The sequence below is a fragment of the Lepidochelys kempii genome, chromosome 4, assembly GCF_965140265.1.
Source record: "Lepidochelys kempii isolate rLepKem1 chromosome 4, rLepKem1.hap2, whole genome shotgun sequence".
NCBI classification, from domain to species: Eukaryota; Metazoa; Chordata; order Testudines; family Cheloniidae; genus Lepidochelys; species Lepidochelys kempii.
The window spans coordinates 139,920,022-139,939,997 of NC_133259.1; the positions used below are offsets into that span (position 1 = coordinate 139,920,022).

Sequence of the window (19,976 nt, forward strand, 5' to 3'; positions counted from 1 at the left end):
AGAGCGTGCTCAGAAACCGTCACGCCTCCCTCTGTGGATAACTTTGGTGGGGAAGCTCTTGTGAGAGTTTGTAAATGATCATTTGTGGCTGGCCAGGTACCATGGTATCCTCAAATGCTCCCTGACAGTAACCGTGGTCCAATGGTCCAGGCGCTAAAGACCACACTGGTGACCGCAAGACCCAGTATCGTCTGTTACGTTCTTCCACACTGAACAAGACTTGCAACTATTTTGTGCCGGAGAAGAGTTGGGAGGCGAAGCCGATCTGTAACCCTTTACCAAGTCGCTAAACCAGCCAGCTGACCACAGGCTAAATTGTTTTGCTTTGTTTTAATTGAGACGTGGGGTGGAAATAAATGTTCTCATTTGACGAAGTTACAACGAGAGACCACAAAGAGAGACTGTAACCTGAGTCCGGGGTACATTTATGTAAGAATGGAGAGCTGCAGCTGGTAGCACAGGCATTCCTGGATGTCACTGATCGGTTACTGCAATGGGGGTTGCTGAATTGTGGGTGCTGACGTGGGAGGTCTGGGGGAAGGTGGAAGCCCATTCTTTTACCAAGAAAATACACCTTTTGCACCGCTTGTTTGCAACTGGTTCTGGGTTTTAAAATGATTGTTATTAGCATAATGTAGATAAGCGCAGAGAGAGAGGGAGAGAGAGAGAGGAGAGGTGCCTTGGTTTGTTTGTCTCTCCTTTTTATACTGTCAGTCCCCCCATGGAAAACATTTCCAGCTGAAATTCAGGAGACAAAGAATCTATAGGAGAGGGTGTTTCTTGCTGCTTTTCCTCATCTGTTTGAGATTTCTTTGTCTACCCTTCCTGCTTCATGACTCTGTTTACTGCTTAAATGCAAATTAAACAGAGCACACATTCCTTTGTTAGAGACAGACCTGTTTGCCAACTTTGGCTGTGGTTTGGAACATGTGTTAATAACATTACAGTGGGATCCTATAACTTGACATACAACATTGCCACACGCATTTTATCAGGACAATAATGTCCAGCAAATTATGAGCTTTCAAATGATACCTCACAAGGCATACTTTGTACAAAGATTATTACAATAGTGTGTAGGGTGTGGACATAGGGGCACATTCCATCACAGTGCTTAGCATAGGTGCCGACTCTGTGGGTGCTCCAGGGCTGGAGCACCCACAGAAGTAAATTAGTGGGTGCTTAGCACCCACCAGCAGCTAGCTCCCTCTCCCTCTTTCCCTCCCTCCCAGCACCTCCCACCTGCCATGATCAGCTGTTCCATGGTGAGTGTTAGGATATAGATATTCAGGCCTGTCTGTAAAGGCCTATACTCTAAGAATTTAGGTGTATTCTTATCACTTGGCTAGGTCTAGAGGTATAAAAGAAAGAATCAAAATCACTGTCTGCTGGTGTAAGGGCCTTCTCTTACTGTGGCAGCCTGAGGCCCTGTGCTTAGGCTAAGGCCTTTGGCTAAGCAACAGAGGCAGCCATAAGCTGGGAAGCGACCGGTCACCTCCTCACATTCCAAACTAGTCACATTGAAAGAAGGTGCTATTGGGCTGCTAGGATACAACCCTGTCCTGATAATGCCTATCGCCTCCAGAGAAAGGAAAGTGCCTAGAAGATGTAAAAGGAAACTTAGTTTGATAGCATCCTGTCTGGCAAGAACTCACTTATCAATAGCTGGGATGTGAAATCCTCACTTCTGTATTGTTTTGTCATTATAGTTCCCACTTTGCTGTTGTTTGTCTGTATCATCTCTGGTTCTGTGATTGTTCCTGTCTGCTGTATAATTAATTTTGCTGGGTGTAAACTAATTAAGGTGGTGGGATATAATTGGTTACATAATCATGTTACAATATGTTAGGATTGGTTAGTTAAATTTCAGGAAAATGATTGGTTAAGGTTAAGCAGAACTCAAGTTTTACTACATAGTCTGCAGTCAATCAGGAAGTGGGGGGTAATGGGTACAGGGAATGGGGGTGGGGAAATTGGAATCATGTTTTGCTAAAGAGGGAAATGGGAACAGGGAATGGGGTGGGGAAATTGGAATCATGTTTTGCTAAAGAGGGAAATGGGAACAGGGAATGGGGTGGGGAAATTGGAATCATGTTTGGCTAAGGGCAGGAATGGGAACAGGGACACAGGTGTAAGGCTCTGTGGTGTCAGAGCTGGGAAGGGGGACACTAAGGGAAGGAAACTGGAATCATGCTTGCTGGAAGTTCACCCCAATAAACATCGAATTGTTTGCACCTTTGGACTTCGAGTATTGTTGCTCTCTGTTCATGCGAGAAGGACCAGGGAAGTAAGTGGGTGAAGGAATAAGCCCTCTAACAGCATGCAGAATACACGGGCAGGGGAGGAGCAAGAAAGGGGTGCAATCAGGGGAGGGGGCAGAACTGGACAGGAAGAGGCTCGGGGTACAGAACGGGACAGGGGGGGCGGGGGAAGAGACAGGGTGGGAGGGGGGGTCTTGGGGGAAGGGGTGGCGAGCTAGCGCACAATCCTTAGAGCCTCAGTATGTAATGCTGGCATCTTAGCATAATGATTATAGACCTGTCCCCTACAACTCTGCCTGCCTGCTGCAGCACTTATTGTTAAGAAACCGAAGATGGATAAGGGAAAAAGAAGAAACCAGGAAAAAATCTTGAATTAGGAGAGGACATTTTAGAGAAAAAAATAACTTGAAATAGTTAGAGAATGGGGAGAAAAAGGAAGACAAAACTCATTATGATAAGAAAGGAAAACACAACAGAGTAGAATATTTTTATTCTATTATCTAGGGATGTTTTGATATTTAGTATCAGAGGGGTCGCCGTGTTAGTCTGGATCGGTAAAAGTGGCAAAGAGTCCTGTGGCACCTTCTCGACTAACAGCCGTATTGGAGCATGAGCTTTGGTGGGTGAACACCCACGTCGTCGGATGCACGCAAAAATATTCCCAGACTAAACAAACACATGCATCCGACGAAGTGGGGATTCACCCACCAAAGCTCATGCTCCAGTACGTCTGTTAGTCTACAAGGTGCCACAGGACTCTTTGCAGCTTTGATATTTATTAGCATTAAGAGGCCAGGATGTTACGGTGGCTTGGCTGTTGCTGTCACACAAACCAGTTGAATCTATTTTTTTCCAGCTTTGGACCAAGAGAGGGATGAAACCCCTCCTTGGACTTTGGGAGGCCACTTGTCCATTTTGAACCGGACAGTCATCTTTTTGGATGGTTTGTCCCCCATCCGGTACTGAGACAAAACTGGGCGTGGTTTTGTCCTGTATTAGATGGGGGATGCCATTCTGAACACCGTGCGTGCAAGATTGTGCTGGCATGGGCGGGAAAGGAGGGTGTGCTCTGCAAAATGGTGCTCCCTTTGTGGTGTGACCTCACATGCACCGTGTATGTGAGGTCACACCAGCGGGGGCCGGCCCACGCCATTCCTGGAAGTATCGGAACGTCCGGTATTCTGGGAACGTTTGAATGGCCGACCTACGTAGACCTGACCCCGCAGGGATCACTACGGTGCTGCCACCCGCAAGTCTTCAAAACTTCTGGGTCAGCCTCTCCTCCTGCACCTCCCAAAAATATTACAGGGTTTGTGAAGAAATTGTGGGAGCTGGCAGCACTGCATCTATCTCAGCCTAGTTTTCTTTTTGCCACTGTGTTGCAATAGGACATGCTGTTTCCTGTCTGCTCTTCTAGCCAGGGCGGGGACAGTATGCTCCACTGTGTTCAGACCTGCCATGTCACAGCGCAGCGACCTTCTTACAAATCCACCTTTCCAGGAAAGTGCAGCTGACATTGTTCCAAAAACCGCTTTGGAATGAGTCTAGGAACACACAGTCCTCTGTCCTGTCTATGCTCTGATTCCAGTTGTCTGGCTGACCTGTAGCCCAGAACCTAGAAATAAAATGAAATTTCCTGTTGATTGAATGGACTGGACTTCATTTACAAAGATTTTTTTTTACTTGGGGGGTTGCACATTTCAGAGCTTCTGCAGGAAGAGCTCATTGCCCACCCCAGGGCTCCTTTGGCAGCTCCATTCCCCCCGCCCCCCCAGCTCCTTGTCTGCCACCATCTCATCGCCCTCTACTTCAGGGATTCATGTCCCCCACATGCCAGGGTCTCTCTGGGGCCCCATTCCCCAGGGTCCCCATATGCTCTCCCCTCCTACCAGGGCTGTGTGTGGGCCCCCTTCCTCCATAGCAGGGTCCCCTATTCTCACACCCATGCAGAGGCGCTGTACACTCCCTTTCCTCTTTCCGCACATAGCAGGTCCCCCATTCTCTCCACCATGGCAGAGGCTCGAGGTGCACCCCCAGTCCTCTCTTTCCCCTCATGCTCCCCTTCCCCCCTAGAAAGGTCCCACAATCTCCCCCAACCGGGGGGTCTGTGTGCCCCCATTTCCCCTTGCTCCCATACTAGGGTTTCCCCATTCCTGCCCATGCCAGCGGCTGTGTGCAAGTGACCATTTCCCGTCCTTATCCGCCTCCTCCCAGTCCCACCACCAGTATTATCTGCCTGGGCGATAGGTCACTCAGGGTGTCAACACATCCAGTTCGACTGGGAGGCTGAGTAGGGTTACTGCTATGCTGGAAGGCACTAATGCACCATCAATCAACTGTTTGATCAATGAATGGAAGCTGGGGCTGTATGCTAAACAGATGGCAGGGGCTCCAGGTGCCCCCCTTTCCCTCTGTGGAGTGCTGATTCCCCACAAATCAACAGGATTCTGGCCATTAATGCTGGAATTGATGGCTCGTGTTCAATAGTTAGTGCACTCCAGGCAAACGCAGTAACGACATCTAGGACTCGTCTTCACGTGCCGCACTATCACAGCGAAGCTGCAGCGTTCTCGGGAAGATGCTGCCTACGCGGGCAGGAGAGCATCTCCCACCGGCGGAGTTAATCCACCTGCCGGAGAGGCGGCAGCTACGTCGTTGGGAGAAGCTCTCCCGTCGACAGTGTAACCCAAGCCTGCTTGGGCTGGTGCTCTGTCCCCCTGTAGTGGCAGCTAGACCAGCTAGAGCTCAATGAGGCTGCTACAGCCTTGGCTAAGAGAGAGGTGTCTTTTAGCTCATGCAATAGAGGCTCCTGCACTAAGCTGCAGAGGTCCCAGGTTTGATCCTGGCTGCTGACAACTGGGTTCTATCGGCGTTACGATCGCGCTGTGTACACGGGGGGGGGGTGAAGCTGGTATAACTCTGTCACTCAGGGGTGTGGATTTTTCACACTTGGTCTGTAGCATAGACCTGGCCCCCCTTGAGTATATGGCCTTTACAAGCTTGGCCAATTAAAGGTTGTGAGGCATGGTAAAGGGGGGCCATAGAAGTACCTGAACTGGGTTAAAATGCACCTTCTCCTAAGGAACAATATCTACAAATCATTTGGAAAGCAGCAGGATACGGACCCTGGACTTCAGGAAAGCAGACTTTGACTCCCTCAGGGAACGGATGGCCAGGATCCCCTGGAGACTAACATGAAGGGGAAAGGAGTCCAGGAGAGCTGGCTGTATTTCAAGGAATCCCTGTTGAGGTTACAGGGACAAACCATCGCGATGTGTCGAAAGAATAGTAGGTATGGCAGACGACCAGCTTGGCTTAACGGTGAAATCCTAGCAGATCTTAAGCATAAAAAAGAAGCTTACAAGAAGTGGAAGGTTGGACATATGACCAGGGAAGAGTATAAAAATATTGCTCGGGCATGTAGGAATGAAATTAGGAGGGCCAAATCGCACCTGGAGCTGCAGCTAGCGAGAGATGTTAAGAGTAACAAGAAGGGTTTCTTCAGGTATGTTGGCAACAAGAAGAAAGCCAAGGAAAGTGTGGGCCCCTTACTGAATGAGGGAGGCAACCTAGTGACAGAGGATGTGGAAAAAGCTAATGTACTCAATGCTTTTTTTGCCTCTGTCTTCACGAACAAGGTCAGCTCCCAGACTGCTGTGCTGGGCATCACAAAATGCGGAAGAGATGGCCAGCCCTCTGTGGAGAAAGAGGTGGTTAGGGACTATTTACAAAAACGGGACGTGCACAAGTCCATGGGGCCGGATGAGTTGCATCCGAGAGTGCTAAAGGAACTGGCGGCTGTGATTGCAGAGCCATTGGCCATTATCTTTGAAAACTCGTGGCGAACGGGGGAAGTCCCGGATGACTGGAAAAAGGCTAATGTAGTGCCAATCTTTAAAAAAGGGAAGAAGGAGGATCCTGGGAACTACAGGCCAGTCAGCCTCACCTCAGTCCCTGGAAAAATCATGGAGCAGGTCCTCAAAGAATCAATCCTGAAGCACTTACATGAGAGGAAAGTGATCAGGAACAGTCAGCATGGATTCACCAAGGGAAGGTCATGCCTGACTAATCTAATCGCCTTCTATGATGAGATTACTGGTTCTGTGGATGAAGGGAAAGCAGTGGATGTATTGTATCTTGACTTTAGCAAAGCTTTTGACACGGTCTCCCACAGTATTCTTGTCAGCAAGTTAAGGAAGTATGGGCTGGATGAATGCACTATAAGGTGGGTAGAAAGCTGGCTAGATTGTCAGGCTCAACGGATAGTGATCAATGGCTCCATGTCTAGTTGGCAGCCGGTGTCAAGTGGAGTGCCCCAGGGGTCGGTCCTGGGGCCGGTTTTGTTCAATATCTTCATAAATGATCTGGAGGATGGTGTGGATTGCACTCTCAGCAAATTTGCGGATGATACCAAACTGGGAGGAGTGGTAGATACACTGGAGGGCAGGGATAGGATACAGAGGGACCTAGACAAATTGGAGGATTGGGCCAAAAGAAATCTGATGAGGTTCAATAAGGATAAGTGCAGGGTCCTGCACTTAGGACGGAAGAACCCAATGCACAGCTACAGACTAGGGACTGAATGGCTAGGCAGCAGTTCTGCGGAAAAGGACCTAGGGGTGACAGTGGACGAGAAGCTGGATATGAGTCAGCAGTGTGCCCTTGTTGCCAAGAAGGCCAATGGCATTTTGGGATGTATAAGTAGGGGCATAGCGAGCAGATCGAGGGACATGATCGTTCCCCTCTATTCGACATTGGTGAGGCCTATTTTGGAGTACTGTGTCCAGTTTTGGGCCCCACACTACAAGAAGGATGTGGATAAATTGGAGAGAGTCCAGCGAAGGGCAACAAAAATGATTAGGGGCCTAGAACACATGACTTATGAGGAGAGGCTGAGGGAGCTTGGATTGTTTAGTCTTCAGAAGAGAAGAATGAGGGGGGATTTGATAGCTGCTTTCAACTACCTGAGAGGTAGTTCCAGAGAGGACGGTTCTAGACTATTCTCAGTGGTGGAAGAGGACAGGACAAGGAGTAATGGTCTCAAGTTGCAGTGGGGGAGGTTTAGGTTGGATATTAGGAAAAACTTTTTCACTAAGAGGGTGGTGAAACACTGGAATGCGTTACCTAGGGAGGTGGTGGAATCTCCTTCCTTAGAAGTTTTTAAGGTCAGGCTTGACAAAGCCCTGGCTGGGATGATTTAATTGGGTATGGGTCCTGCTTTTGAGCAGGGGGTTGGACTAGATGACCTCCTGAGGTCCCTTCCAACCCTGATATTCTATGATTCTATGATTCTATGATTCAATGAAAACCAACCCACCCAAAACAAACTATTTCTCTTTGGAGAAAGAACAAAGCTTTCATTAAAGAATGGGTAAGTCATTTCTTTTGAAAATGTTCGTGAAATCTTCCCTTTTCTTTCTTCAGCTGGCTCTGCTGAGCACAGGCCTGAGCATTGACACTGATCCCCTATAGGCAGGAGCATCCGTAGCCGTTTCCTAGATAATTAATACGTGGCAGCAGCATAATGATTCATTTCAAACTTTACCCTCCTGTGTATTTGGCACCATCCAGCCAGCGCCAGTTGCCTTCTGTCCCTTTGTCAGTGAGTCCAATCCAGCGATGTGTTCCCCAGGTTGCATTGACAAGATATTTCTGCAAAATACAACTTATATTGCTTGCATTTCACCCACAGGACCCTGAGCAATATGATAGTAATCCAGCCACGGCTGCCGGGGGTTAATAGGTGTTACATGGAAAGTCTTCTGCTGTATTTGATTGGTAAGTGAAGGGCCCAGTTCCCATCTGACACTGGTGTAAATCAGGAGTAACTCCACTGATGTCCGCATGCCGGACAGGGGCTTATGCTCCCAGTTCAAGTCCTGGCTCTAGGAGCTCCCTGGAGCTCTCTGTGAAGAAGGGGCTGGGCTGGAGGAGAGAAGTACAGGGCAGAGTCTCCATTTGTGGCACAGAAAGGTGCTACAGAAGCACAACAAAGTGGGAACCAGCTTCCCTCTGAGTCTCCTTTGGGGAGGGGACTGGAAAGCCTGGGAAGTGGTGGACTCTGGCTCCACCCCCGATGGCTTGTGGCATGGGGCGGAGATATCACAGGTGATTGGAAGGTGATTCAATCATCCTTCAGGCCGCTGTGAAGTTACTGCTCTCACCTGCTCTGCCTCCGTGACAATGGAGCTCAGGTGCGAGTCCTGAGACACACAGAACTGCTCGGCCTCCTCCCAGGACTTTGTCTCTCGTGAGAAGTAATAGAGGTTCCCACCGTTAAATCTCCAGCCGCTGGAGAGCTTTGTCAGCACGTCACCTAGGAGCAGAGACTGAGGTCAGAAGTGCAGTACAAAGGTGCTACACTCTCCTGGGAAATACACAGAGAGGTCAGGATTTCTGGAGCTGCTTTTCCCCCAACCCTCTGCCTCTCGACAGCTACAGATTCAGGGAACTTCTAAGCCATGATTCTTTCAGCACAGAGCAAGCCCTGACAGCAGCTCCTTCCCGTTTACTGCAAAGATCTCTTCACCTGAAGGCCCCCATTGATTGCACCAATGGTTCCATGGTGTGGAGTGTCTCTAAGGGGACGTCTATACAGCAGAAAAACCCCAAACCATGCCGCAGCGAGCATCAGACCCTGGGTTAACAGTCTTGGGGTCCTGGGGCTTGTGCTGCGGGGCTAAAAGTAGCAGTGTAGACATTTGGGGCTTGGCTGGAGCCTGGGCTTCAAGACCTTCTCTGCTCACTGGGTTTCAGAGGCCAGGCTCCAGCCCGACCCCAAACATCTACATTGCTAATTTTAGCCCCGTAGCACAGGTCCCACTTGTTCTTTTACCAGAAGAATACACACCATGAGTGTCTTTTTATGGGACAGATGGTGCCTAAAGTTTCCAACTTTCTACTCAAACAAAACCAAAGACCCTTGCCCTGTCCCCTACCCTGCCCCTCCTCCGAGGCCCCGCCCATGCTCCGCCTCTTCTGTGAGGTCTCCCCTACTCACTCCATCCCTCCTCCCTATGTCATTTGCTCTCCCCACCCTCTCTGATTCTCTCATTTTCACCAGGCTGGTTCAGGGGGTTGGGGTGCGGGAGGGGTGAGGGCTCCAGGGTAGGACCTGAAATTAGGAGTTCAGGGTATGGGAGGGGGCTCCGGGCTGAGGCAGTGGGTTGGGATGTGAGAGGCGGTGAGGGTTCTGGATGGGGGTGAGAGCTCTGGAGGGGGGCCAGGGATGAGGAGTTTGGGGTGTAGGAGCGGGCTCCCGGCTGGGAGGTGGAGCTGAGGGGTTCAGAGTAAGAGAGGGGGCTCCGGTCTGAGGCAGGGGGTTGGGGTATGGGAGGAGGTACGGGCTCTGGGCTGGGGGCTGCAGATTCTGGGGTTGGGCCAGAAATGAGGGGTCCAGGGTGCAGGAGGGGTCAGGGGTCCAGGCTTCAGACGGCGCATACCTCAAGCAGCTCCTGGAAGCAGTGGCATGTCCCCACTCTGGCTCCTATGCGGAGGCGCAGCCAGGCAGCTCTGCGCACTGCTCCATCCGCAGGCACCACCCCCGCAGCTCCCATTGGCCGTGGCTGCTGGCCAATGGGAACTGCAGAGCTGACGCTTGGGGTAGGGGTAGCGTGCAGAGCCCCCTGGCTGCTCCTACACACAGGACCCAGAGGGGGGACATGCCCCTGATTCCAGGAGCCACACAGAGCCACAGCAGGCAGGGAACCTGCCTTAGCCCTGCTGTGCCGCCGGCTGGACTTTTAACACCTGGTCGTCGGAGCCGCTGGGGTCTCTTTTCGACCTGGAGTTCCAGTCGAAAACTGGACACCTGGCAATCCTAATTGTACCCCTCTCCAGCCTGCATGTGGAAGGGCCCTCCAAGTACAGATCTCCCCCTTTGCAGGTAGAATCACGAACTCCATGGCACCGTTCCCCCTCCCCACCCCAGACCTGGGGCACTCTCTCTCCACAGTCCAGGGGCTGTGTAGGAGAAGGGGGTATAGCCAGGCTGAACTGTGGGGTGCCATGTCTTCCTCCCGCCTCCAGCCTTGTGGAAATCACCTGGGGAAGGTAACCCACGTTCAAGCTGCATTATAGTTTCTGCAAAGCCGATGTGACGACCGCCGTAGGGGAATGAGCCAGGAGCCTCCAGGGCGGGAAGCACGAGTCACTACAGCTTGAGCTGGAGAGCCAGACCCCGTAGCTGGAACTGAGACAGGCTCACACCCTCCGTGGATCGGGCACGGAGCAGGGGCACGTAACAAACACTGACCAGTGGTTCAGACTGAGCTCCCCACGAGCCCAGGAGAGGAAGAGATGGGTTGGCTGCCCTCTTTCACCCTCCCCCACCCCCTTACTTTAATGCCTGTCCCACTGGTAGTTAGATTCCCTGCAGCATTTGCTCCCGTTACTTACTGTACTGCTTCCGCATCGTGGCACGGGAGGTACCGACTTCCTCCAAAGGGCCCATTAACAGCTGCAGCGTGTCCAGTAATGGGCCTAAAACCCATTAAAATAGTTAAAGGGGCACTGCCATGCGGTGTAGGTCCAAGCGTTAGCAATTGCCCACCCCAGGATCTCAGATGATATTCTGAGGGTTTAGGATGTCTTGTGTCCATAGTTGTAAGCTCCAGGCATACTAGGTCTGAACGGACCCGGGCCTGACTCACAGTCCAGCAAATACCCTGAAGTGACACAAAGTGTAGATAAATGCAGTAAAATACCCACCTATGCATGGGGTGCCATCTTCACGCCCCGCTGGAACGAATGGGACAACACATGGAGTAAGGCACTGCTCAGTGTGAGTAAGGGGATCAGTAGGAAAAGCCAGCAGACAAGATTCTAATACTTTCTAATATAATAATAATACTTGCCATTTTGTTCCAGGGCTGGTGAATAAGATGCATTGCCAAGCTTCAAAAAGTCTTTGATTCTCTGAATCGCTTCTGCAACTTGGTGTTTCTTCCTGAGCTCCTGGTGATCTACAAGAGATGACAGGAGGGAGAAATAACTGGAGAGTCGACACTTTGCCCCCTGTCTTCAGAGGAGAAAGAAGAAATTGGATTGCAATGCCCTCCCCCACGCCGGTGGGTGCTAAGGGTTTGTCTACATGAGAAAATTAAATTGGTTTATAAACTGATTTGGTTAAACGGGTGCAACTTCCTTGTGGGGAGCCTCATAGTTTAGTTTCTGAATGCCTCAGACTGATTCACTTAAAGTCAATTTCAGTGTAACACACTCATACTGAAATAAGAGTGTTCACACACAGACATTACACCTGTTTAACTAAATCATCTGAAGGAGACGCCGCAAGCTTAGATTAATAGATTTTAAAGCCAGAAGAGATCATAAGATCAGCTAGTCTGCCCTCCTGCATAGAACACGCCAGAGAATGTCTATGCTGATGCTGCAGGAAGCCTGGATCACGCTGTGGTATTTTCCTAAATCTTCCTTCCATATATTGTAGTTTGAATACAGAGTGACATAGGGCATGTGGCATAATTACAATTCCTCAATATTTCCATTCTAAAGGATCTTTTCAGTTGATTAGGCGTTTGTTAGCTTTCATGTTTTGGGCTGAAATTTATGGATCTATGCCTTATTTTTGGTCAAATTCTATTGGCAATTACCATGGTATATATCTGAATGGACACTGCTGTCACTGAATGAGTGAGGGATGTGTAATAAATTAGGCAGGCATCCCCTCAAAGGCGAGAGAGGACAAAAATACATATTGAACAAATTCCTCATTTCCTGCACACTGTCCAGCCTTCACACTGGATGAGACAAGGAGCCAGCAGAACAAAGAGAATGTGATCCTGTACTTATAAACTATTTGTAACCAATGTCAAAGTGTGGGGGAAGACTTAAGAGTTTTTGGGACTAATTCAATTTTGGAATTTTCTGACTTTTGAATGGTCCTACTTGCAACCTTCAAGTTCTTTTTGTAACATAGTTAAATATTAAAAAACCCTATCATTAAATGGATGTTTTTTGTCAGAGAGTGAGCGAGCCTGGAGCACTGGGCCTGGTGTAAGAGCTAAGGTCTGAACCATAGTCAGCAAAGTCAAGCCATGTATGAAAGCAGATGCTTACACGTTCACTGTCCGATATATGAACTTGGCAAGGGCACTGCCTTGCTAAAACACAGGCACTCCTAAGAAGCAACAGATACTGGGTGTGTATGTGAACACATTCCAAAAGATCAGCCCAGATACATCCTGACCTAGCACAAGATAAGAGGGTTTGACAGAAATGAGGAAGAGGGATGTTTTGCCCATGACATCTGGAGCAAGGTAACCAGCAGATGTCACGGGACACATAAGGTGGGTAGATAAATTGTTTGTCTCAGACTATAAATGTCAGGGGACCTCGCCTTAGTCCTGTGTGTGGCCGAGGAGACAGCAGAAATTCCCACTGCTGACTGAGCCATTCCTTGCAATGGGGGACTCATGCGTTAGTCTATCTGTAGCTCCTTGGGGACACTAGGACTGTGCCTTGAGGGCAATAAACCTGGCCGAGTGCCTTTGTCAGCGAACTGTGCCAGTGGTCTTTCTTTATGAGTAACATCAAGGTCTGTTGAATTAGCAGGCTGCACTCTCTGCTAGTGCTGATAACACTGGAGCTCCAAGAACAGAAGAACTGAGCAGCTGGAATGGCTCAAGCAGCCTGAACAGTATTACCGAGGCAATGGCATTCCAGCCTTCAACACTTAACAGCTTTTTGCTACCCTCCTCCCACCTCCACCCCCCAAAACTCACATAAATGTTGAGTTTATAGCTATAGTTGAACTTACACATAATGGTCATAGTAACAAAAGAAGCACTGAGGGAAAGACTCAGCAGCATAAGTACAGCACGCAGGATGACCTCTCTCTTCTGAGATGTCTCAGGTAGTCTTCCTTGAAGGAGAAGAGGAAATGTTACAGCTGCATTGCAAGGGCTGAAATGCTATTAATTATAATAAAGATAAAATCATATACTAATACATTAAAAGAATACACACACACAGAGTCTTATAAATATTTAAATTTATTAAGTGGTTGTGTAAATTAGAAATTCATAGATTCATAGATTTCTAGTCCAGAGGTACCACTGTGATCATCTAGTCTGATGTCCTGCATAACACAGGACAAAGGACTGCCCTGAGATAATTCCTACTTCAAGTTCAATAGCTGTGGTTGATGTAGAGTGTACCTTTCGGAAAAACATCCAGTCTTGATTTTTAAATTTCCAGTGATGGGGAATCCACCACAGCCTTTGATAAGTTGTTCCAATGATTAAGTACCCTCACTGCTAAAAATTTGTGCCTCATTTCTAGTCTGAATTTGTCTAGCTTCAACTTGCAGCCACGGGATTGTGTTATACTAGTGGTTTTCAACCTATGGTCTGTGGATCCCTGGGGCTCTGCAGACTATGTCTAAGACATCGATGAAAGGTTGTTGTTACCACAGAACAGTGGTTTTCAACCTGTGGTCCACACATTCCTGGGGGTCCACAGACTATATCTAAGATTTCCAAAGGGATTTGCACCTTCATTCAATATTTTTAGGAGTCCACAACTGAAAAAAGGTTGACAAAGACATAACCACTGTTATGCCTTTGTCTGCTAAACTGAAGAACCCTGTATTATTAAATTTGGGTTCCCCAAGAAGGTACTTATAAACTGTGATCAAGCCATCCTTTAACCGCTCTTTCATAAGCTAAATAGACTAGCTCCTTGAGTTTCTTACTAGTGGATAGCAGGGAAGAAGTAGATGTGATATATCTGGACTTTATTGAGGCTTTTGACACAGTCCAACATGATATTCATAGAATCATAGAATCATAGAATATCAGGGTTGGAAGGGACCTCAGGAGGTCATCTAGTCCAACCCCCTGCTCAAAGCCGGACCAATCCCCAACTAAATCATCCCAGCCAGGGCTCTGTCAAGCCTTACTTTAAAAATATCTAAGGAAGGAAATTCCACCACCTCCCTAGATAACACATTCCAGTGTTTCACCACCCTCCTAGTGAAAAAGTTTTTCCTAATATCCAACCTAAGCAAACTAGGGAAATGTGGTGTAGATGAAATTACTATAAGGTGCGTGCCCAATTGGTTAAAAGACCATTCTCAAAGAATAGTTATCAATGGTTCACTGTCAAACCAGGAGGATGTATCCAGTAGGGTCCCACAAGGGTCTGTTCTGAGTTTGGTACTATTCAATATTTTCATTAACGACTTGGATGGTGTAGTGGAGAGCATGCTTATAAAATTTGCAGATGACGCCAAAGTGGGAGGGGTTGCAAGAACTTTGGAGGACAGGATTAGAGTTCAAAATGATCTTGACAAATTGGAGAATTGGTCTGAAATCAATAAGATGAAATTCAATAAAGATAAGTGTGGAGTACTACACTTAGAAAGGAAAAATGTGACAAACACAAAATGGGGGGGGGAGTGGTTAGGCAGCCGTACAGCTGACAAGGATCTGGGACTTATAGAGGATCACAAATTGAATATGAGTCAAGAACATGATGCAGTTGCGAAAAAGACAAATGTCATTCTGAGTTGTATTAACAGGAATGTCATATGTAAGACACAGGAGGTAATTGTCCCACTCTGCTCAGCACTGGTGAGGCCTCCTCCGGAGGCTTGTGTCCAATTCTGGGCACCGCACTTTAAGAAAGATGTGGACAAATTGGAGAGAGTCCAGAGGAAAACAAAAATGATAAGAGAAAACCTGACTGTAACAGGGTGCCTTGCCCTGCCAGCTGGAGAGCCTGGGGCTAAGCCAACCCGAATACGGAATGAGCCCCACCTGAGGGGGATAAGGCAGTTCTCTACAAAGAGCAGGAAAAGAGGGAAGCACAAGGAGCTGCAGCTATGCTGAAGGATACTGCAGGGAGAAAAAGGGGTGCTGCAGGACCACGGCACCACAGAGCATGGAGGGTATAGCTCAGTGAGTGGGAGGCAGTTGGGGTGCAGGAAACCCTGACTGTGTTTGAGACTGAATGTCAGAGTCCCAGCAAGGGAGTGCTGGGCGAGCTGCCTGGGAGATCAGACTGGGCCTGAAGAAGAGCCCTGGGGGCAAGAGAAAACACAAGGACTTTGTGTGGTTGGAACTGGCTTTCATTTGGGACTCTGGGTTGTTGTAAACTGGTTCTGTACTAAACTAGCCCCATGTAAGAGCGTTATTAATCAGAGAAAGCCCCTGTAAATTCTTAAAGGGCCCTTATAAGAAAAAAACTCAGTGGTGAGGCGCCTGCAGAGACATCCCTGGCCAGGAGGGGTCACTATATACATGGTCATCCTGCTATACTGACTGATGAAAGGTTGAAAGAATTGGGCTTTTTTAATCTAGAGAAGAGAAGGCTGAAGGGGGAGCTGATAACAGTCTTCAAATATGTTAAAGGCTGTTATAAAGAGGATGGTGATAAGTTCTCCATATCCACTGAAGATAGAACAAGAAGTGATCAGCTTAGTTTGCAGCAAGGGAGATGTAGGTTAGATATTGAGAAAAACTTTCTAACTCTAAGGGTATTTAAGCTCCGGAATAGGTGTCCAACGGAGGTTGCGGAGTTCCCGTATGTGGCACTCAGTGCTCCAAAGCAGTACCCTGGCACCCCCACATCTACCATGGTGATATATTTATGATATGTTTTGTACAAAGTATGTCTTGAGAAGTATCATTTTAAAAGGCTTGATCTGTTGAACATTGATATCCTGTTGGATTGTATGTGCTGTTATTGTATGTGGAGTTATGAAGTTTTGCTGTGTGTGTGTGTGTGCGCATTACTGAAATATGTTGTGAGGTTGGAAACACCCACAACCAGCCTATCAGGTGCAACAATGGAGGAGCCAGACATGCTGATGGCCCATTAAAGGGAATCCACACTCACAAGGACTGTTCCAGGAATCTGTACAATGGAGACTTCCCAGAGAGAACACAGGCAATGGAGATTGCTTGACCCATGTCACAAGCATAGATGTTTCCAGCAGGCTGGAAGAAACCATAAAAGAGGGGAAGTGACATCATTACTTGGCCTCACTTTCCCCCCACAAGGCAACACCTGGAAGCACATAAGGAGAACAAAGACTGACAAGGGGAAGGTGGTCCCAGCCTGGAAAGGAGAATTCCAGCTTGTTTAGTAAGGAACTATATCATCAGGATGAGACACTGCTTGATTCAAATCCTGTCTAGTTAATAGAACTCAGATTGTGATTTTACTTTTATTTCTTAGGTAACCAACTTTGAGCTGTACTCTTACTACTTATAATCCCTTAAAATCTATCTTTCTGTAGTTAATAAATCTGTTTTATATTTTACCTTAAACAGTGTGGTTTGGTTGAAATGCTTGGGAAATCTGCTCACTGTACAAAAGGTGGTGCATGCCCTCTCCACGTTGAGGGAGGGGCAGACTGCGTAATAAATTTACACTGGTCAGGCTTCTGAACAGGGCAGGAGGGTACAGCCTTGGGGTCCTAGTCTGGAGCCTCTCTATTGTTAGTTCGTGAGTGGCTGGTGAAAACATTCATGTAACTCAGCTGCGTGTGTCCCTGCCTGTGGATGGCTGTGTAAGTGCAGAACCTGGAGAGGTTTGCAGCTTATCACAGCATCACAGTGTGAGAGGGAGCCCAGATTGGTATGTCAGAGGGCTCAGCGGTATTCCAGTTCCAGGTTGCACCCCAGAGAACCCGTCACACTGTCATTGGAGGTTTTTAAGAACAGGTTGGACAAACATCTGTCAGAGCTGGTCTAGGTTTACGTGGTCCTGCCTCAGCACAGGGGGCTGGACTAGATGGCCACTCGAGGTCCCTTCAAGCCCTACATTTCTGTGATTCAGTAAGACAGGTTTTCTAATACTTTAATAATTCTGGTGGCACTTTCCTGAACCCTCTGAAATTTATCAACATCCTTCTTGAAGTGCAGACGCAGGAGCTGGACACAGTATCCAGCAGCAGTAGCACCAGTGACCAACATAAAAGTAATACACCCTCTTCACTCCTACTCAAGAAAACCTGGTTATGCCTCCCAGGATCACATTAGCCCATGTGGCCTCAGCATCTCCCTGGGAGCTCATATTCAGTTTATTACCCACTGTGAGTCCCATGTCTTTTTCAGAGTCCCTGCTACCCAGGACAGAGTCCCCCATCCTGTAAGTGTGGCTCCATTCTTTGTTCCTAGATGTATGGCTGTACATTTGGCTGTATTGAAATGCAAATTGTTTGCTTGTGCCCAGCTCACCAAGTGGTCTAGCTCGTTCACTGACCCATCCTCTTCACTATTTGCCACTCCCCCATCTTTGTGTCACCTGCAAATTGTGTCAGTGATGATTTTATGTTTTCTTCCAGGAAAACAAGAACTGATCCCTGCAGGATACTACTAAAAACACACCTGTTCTCTGAGATTCCCCATTCACAGTTACAATTAGTTAGCCAGTTTTAAATCCATTTAATGTGGGCCATGTTGATGTTGAATGATTCTAGTTTCTTAACCAGTGCCTGGTTTGCAATGGCGCCAATGATGCCATGGCACCGGGCCCACACTCAGAAGGAGCCCGGGCACCTAGACTGTGTCCCCACCCCCTGCTCTGCCCTGAGGCCCCGCCCCTGCTCGGCCTCTTCCCCCTGAGGCACCACCCACCGTTTGCTCCTCTCCACCCCTCCCCCTAGGGCCTAGGGGGGAAAAGCTGATTGGGGGCAGGCTCTTGTGGGGAAGAGGCCAAGCGGGCGCAGGGCCTCGGGGGGAAGAGGCCAAGTGCGGGTGGGGCCTGGGGCAGAGCGCAGGAGAAGTGGGAGGCGGGGCTACGGTCCTGGCGCTGGGGCCCACAAATGATTAATCTGGCCCTGGCGGTACCAGGTCAAATGCCTTACAGATTGCAATTATATTACATCAACACTATTACCATGATCAACCAAACTTGTAATCTCATCCAAGAAAGATAGCAAGTTAGTTTGACAAGATCTATTTTACATAAACACATGTTGATTGGCATTAATTGTATAAACCTCCTTTAATTCTTTATTATTTGAGTCCCATATCAACCACCCCTTTATTTTGCTTTGGATCAACATCAGGCAGGCAGGCCTATAATTATATGGCTGTGGGGGAGGGGGGGAGTCTGTCCCTTTAACGGTAGTGGTGGCTAGTGCTTAGCCTACCCTGATTGCATGGCATGCCCCTTTAAGGTTTTAGGAGAGTCTGATGTCTTTTGGGGAAGCTGTATGAACTACACAAACTAGACCCCAGGAGAAGGGGAATATCTAGAAATTTTGGAAATTCCAAAAATTAGTTCTGGCAGGAAGTGGCTGAACCAATTCAGATAAAATAAGAATCTTCTCCTCAGATCTGATCATTTTCTTTTAAAAAACTGGTCAAGCTGTCTTTCTGTACAGACAGATTCATAGGGCCAGAAAGAGGCATCAGGACCATCCTGCTGACCTCCTGCATAACACAAGCCAGGGTTGTTTTCTTTGGCCCCTCTGAGGTGGAGGAAAAATTCAGAAACAGATTGAGCACCACTTGTGCAGCTCAAGCTGTCAGAGCAGGCTGTGCGTCCCATACCCTGCTTTGAGCAGGGGTTGGACTGGACGACCTCCTGAGGTCTCTTCCAACCCTGATATTCCATGATTCTATACCCACCAGTGACTGCCACTCAGCAAAGCTGAACTGCAGAGAAAAGGAAGCCCAGGAAAGATGAAATAAAAGACCGAATGCTTCTTACCTTCCCCAAGTTGCCGACTCGGAATTACTCTGGTCACATTCTGATAGGTATTTTCCTCTTTTCCTGCCCACTTTGTGAGTGGAAAACTTCGCAGCTGGTCCATGTCAGGTGGTCTTCCTGACTGGTTTGTGAATGTCTCTCTCACCCAAATGTGTGACTGAGAAATAAAAATGGGAAATGAGATCTACAAAGTCTCAAGGACAACAAAACCAAAACGGCTCAGACCACAGATTGCCAAGTCAGACACCGCTGTGATCTTTGAGCGACTGCAGGTGTAGGGAGAGATAAGGGGGATCAGCCAGGCTGCAAGTTAGCCACAAACTATGGCATGAACTGACACAGACCATTCCACAGGCAAGTGTCCAGATCACAAAACCTGCCACAATTGTTCAGGAGACTCGCGATGGACTGTGCAGAAAGGACAAGAGCTAGGAGGCGAAGAACGCTCAAAGGGAGCTGGATTGGTGTGGGGGAAGCTAGCACTGTGCTATATCTGGTCTGTGGCTAAAGTGGACTTTACTTGCAAGGGATGCCAATCATAGAATCATAGAATATCAGGGTTGGAAGGGACCTCAGGAGATCATCTAGTCCAACCCCCTGCTCAAAGCAGGACCAATCCCCAATTTTTGCCCCCGATCCCTAAATGGCCCCCTCAAGGATTGAACTCACAACCCTGGGTTTAGCAGGCCAATGCTCAAACCACTGAGCTATCCCTCTTCCCCCCAGCTGCTTTCACCAACACGAAGAGTCAACAGGCAGCTCAGACAACCTTCTGATCCCCACTTGCTTTGGGCTACTCGCAGAAAACTAGAGGAAACCTCTATAATTGCAGCACCAGGGACTAAGCCAGGGGTGGGCAAACTTTTTGGCCCCAGGGCTGCATCTGGGAATGGAAATTGTGTGGCGGGCCATGACTGCTCACAAAATTGGGGGTTGGGATGTGGGAGGGGGTGAGGGCTCCAGTTGGGGGGTGTGGGCTCTGGGGTGGAGCCAGAAAGGAGGCTTTCAGGGTGTAGGAGGGGGCTCAGA

General features: G+C 48.4%; 1 protein-coding gene and 1 long non-coding RNA gene across 2 annotated transcripts in view; both read right to left on the reverse strand.

The window, feature by feature from the left end:
- Nucleotides 1–3,060: 3,060 nt before the first annotated feature.
- On the reverse strand, nt 3,061–10,729 carry LOC140910054 (C-type lectin domain family 4 member F-like). The gene is made up of 4 exons (XM_073340164.1): nt 10,659–10,729; nt 8,426–8,577; nt 7,807–7,913; nt 3,061–3,876 (listed from the first exon to the last, which is right to left on the reverse strand). The coding sequence occupies exons 1-4, from the start codon at nt 10,711–10,713 to the stop codon at nt 3,723–3,725; spliced, it is 468 nt and encodes a 155-aa protein (XP_073196265.1). The 5' UTR covers nt 10,714–10,729; the 3' UTR covers nt 3,061–3,722.
- A 2,347-nt stretch (nt 10,730–13,076) lies between these two features.
- Nucleotides 13,077–19,976, reverse strand: part of LOC140910055 (uncharacterized) — a 36,259-nt gene continuing 29,359 nt past the window's right edge. The window contains exons 2-3 of the long non-coding RNA XR_012158409.1: nt 18,948–19,104; nt 13,077–13,143 (exon numbers count right to left, since the gene is read on the reverse strand). This is a non-coding gene — a long non-coding RNA (uncharacterized lncRNA). The remainder of the gene's footprint in view (nt 13,144–18,947; nt 19,105–19,976) is intronic.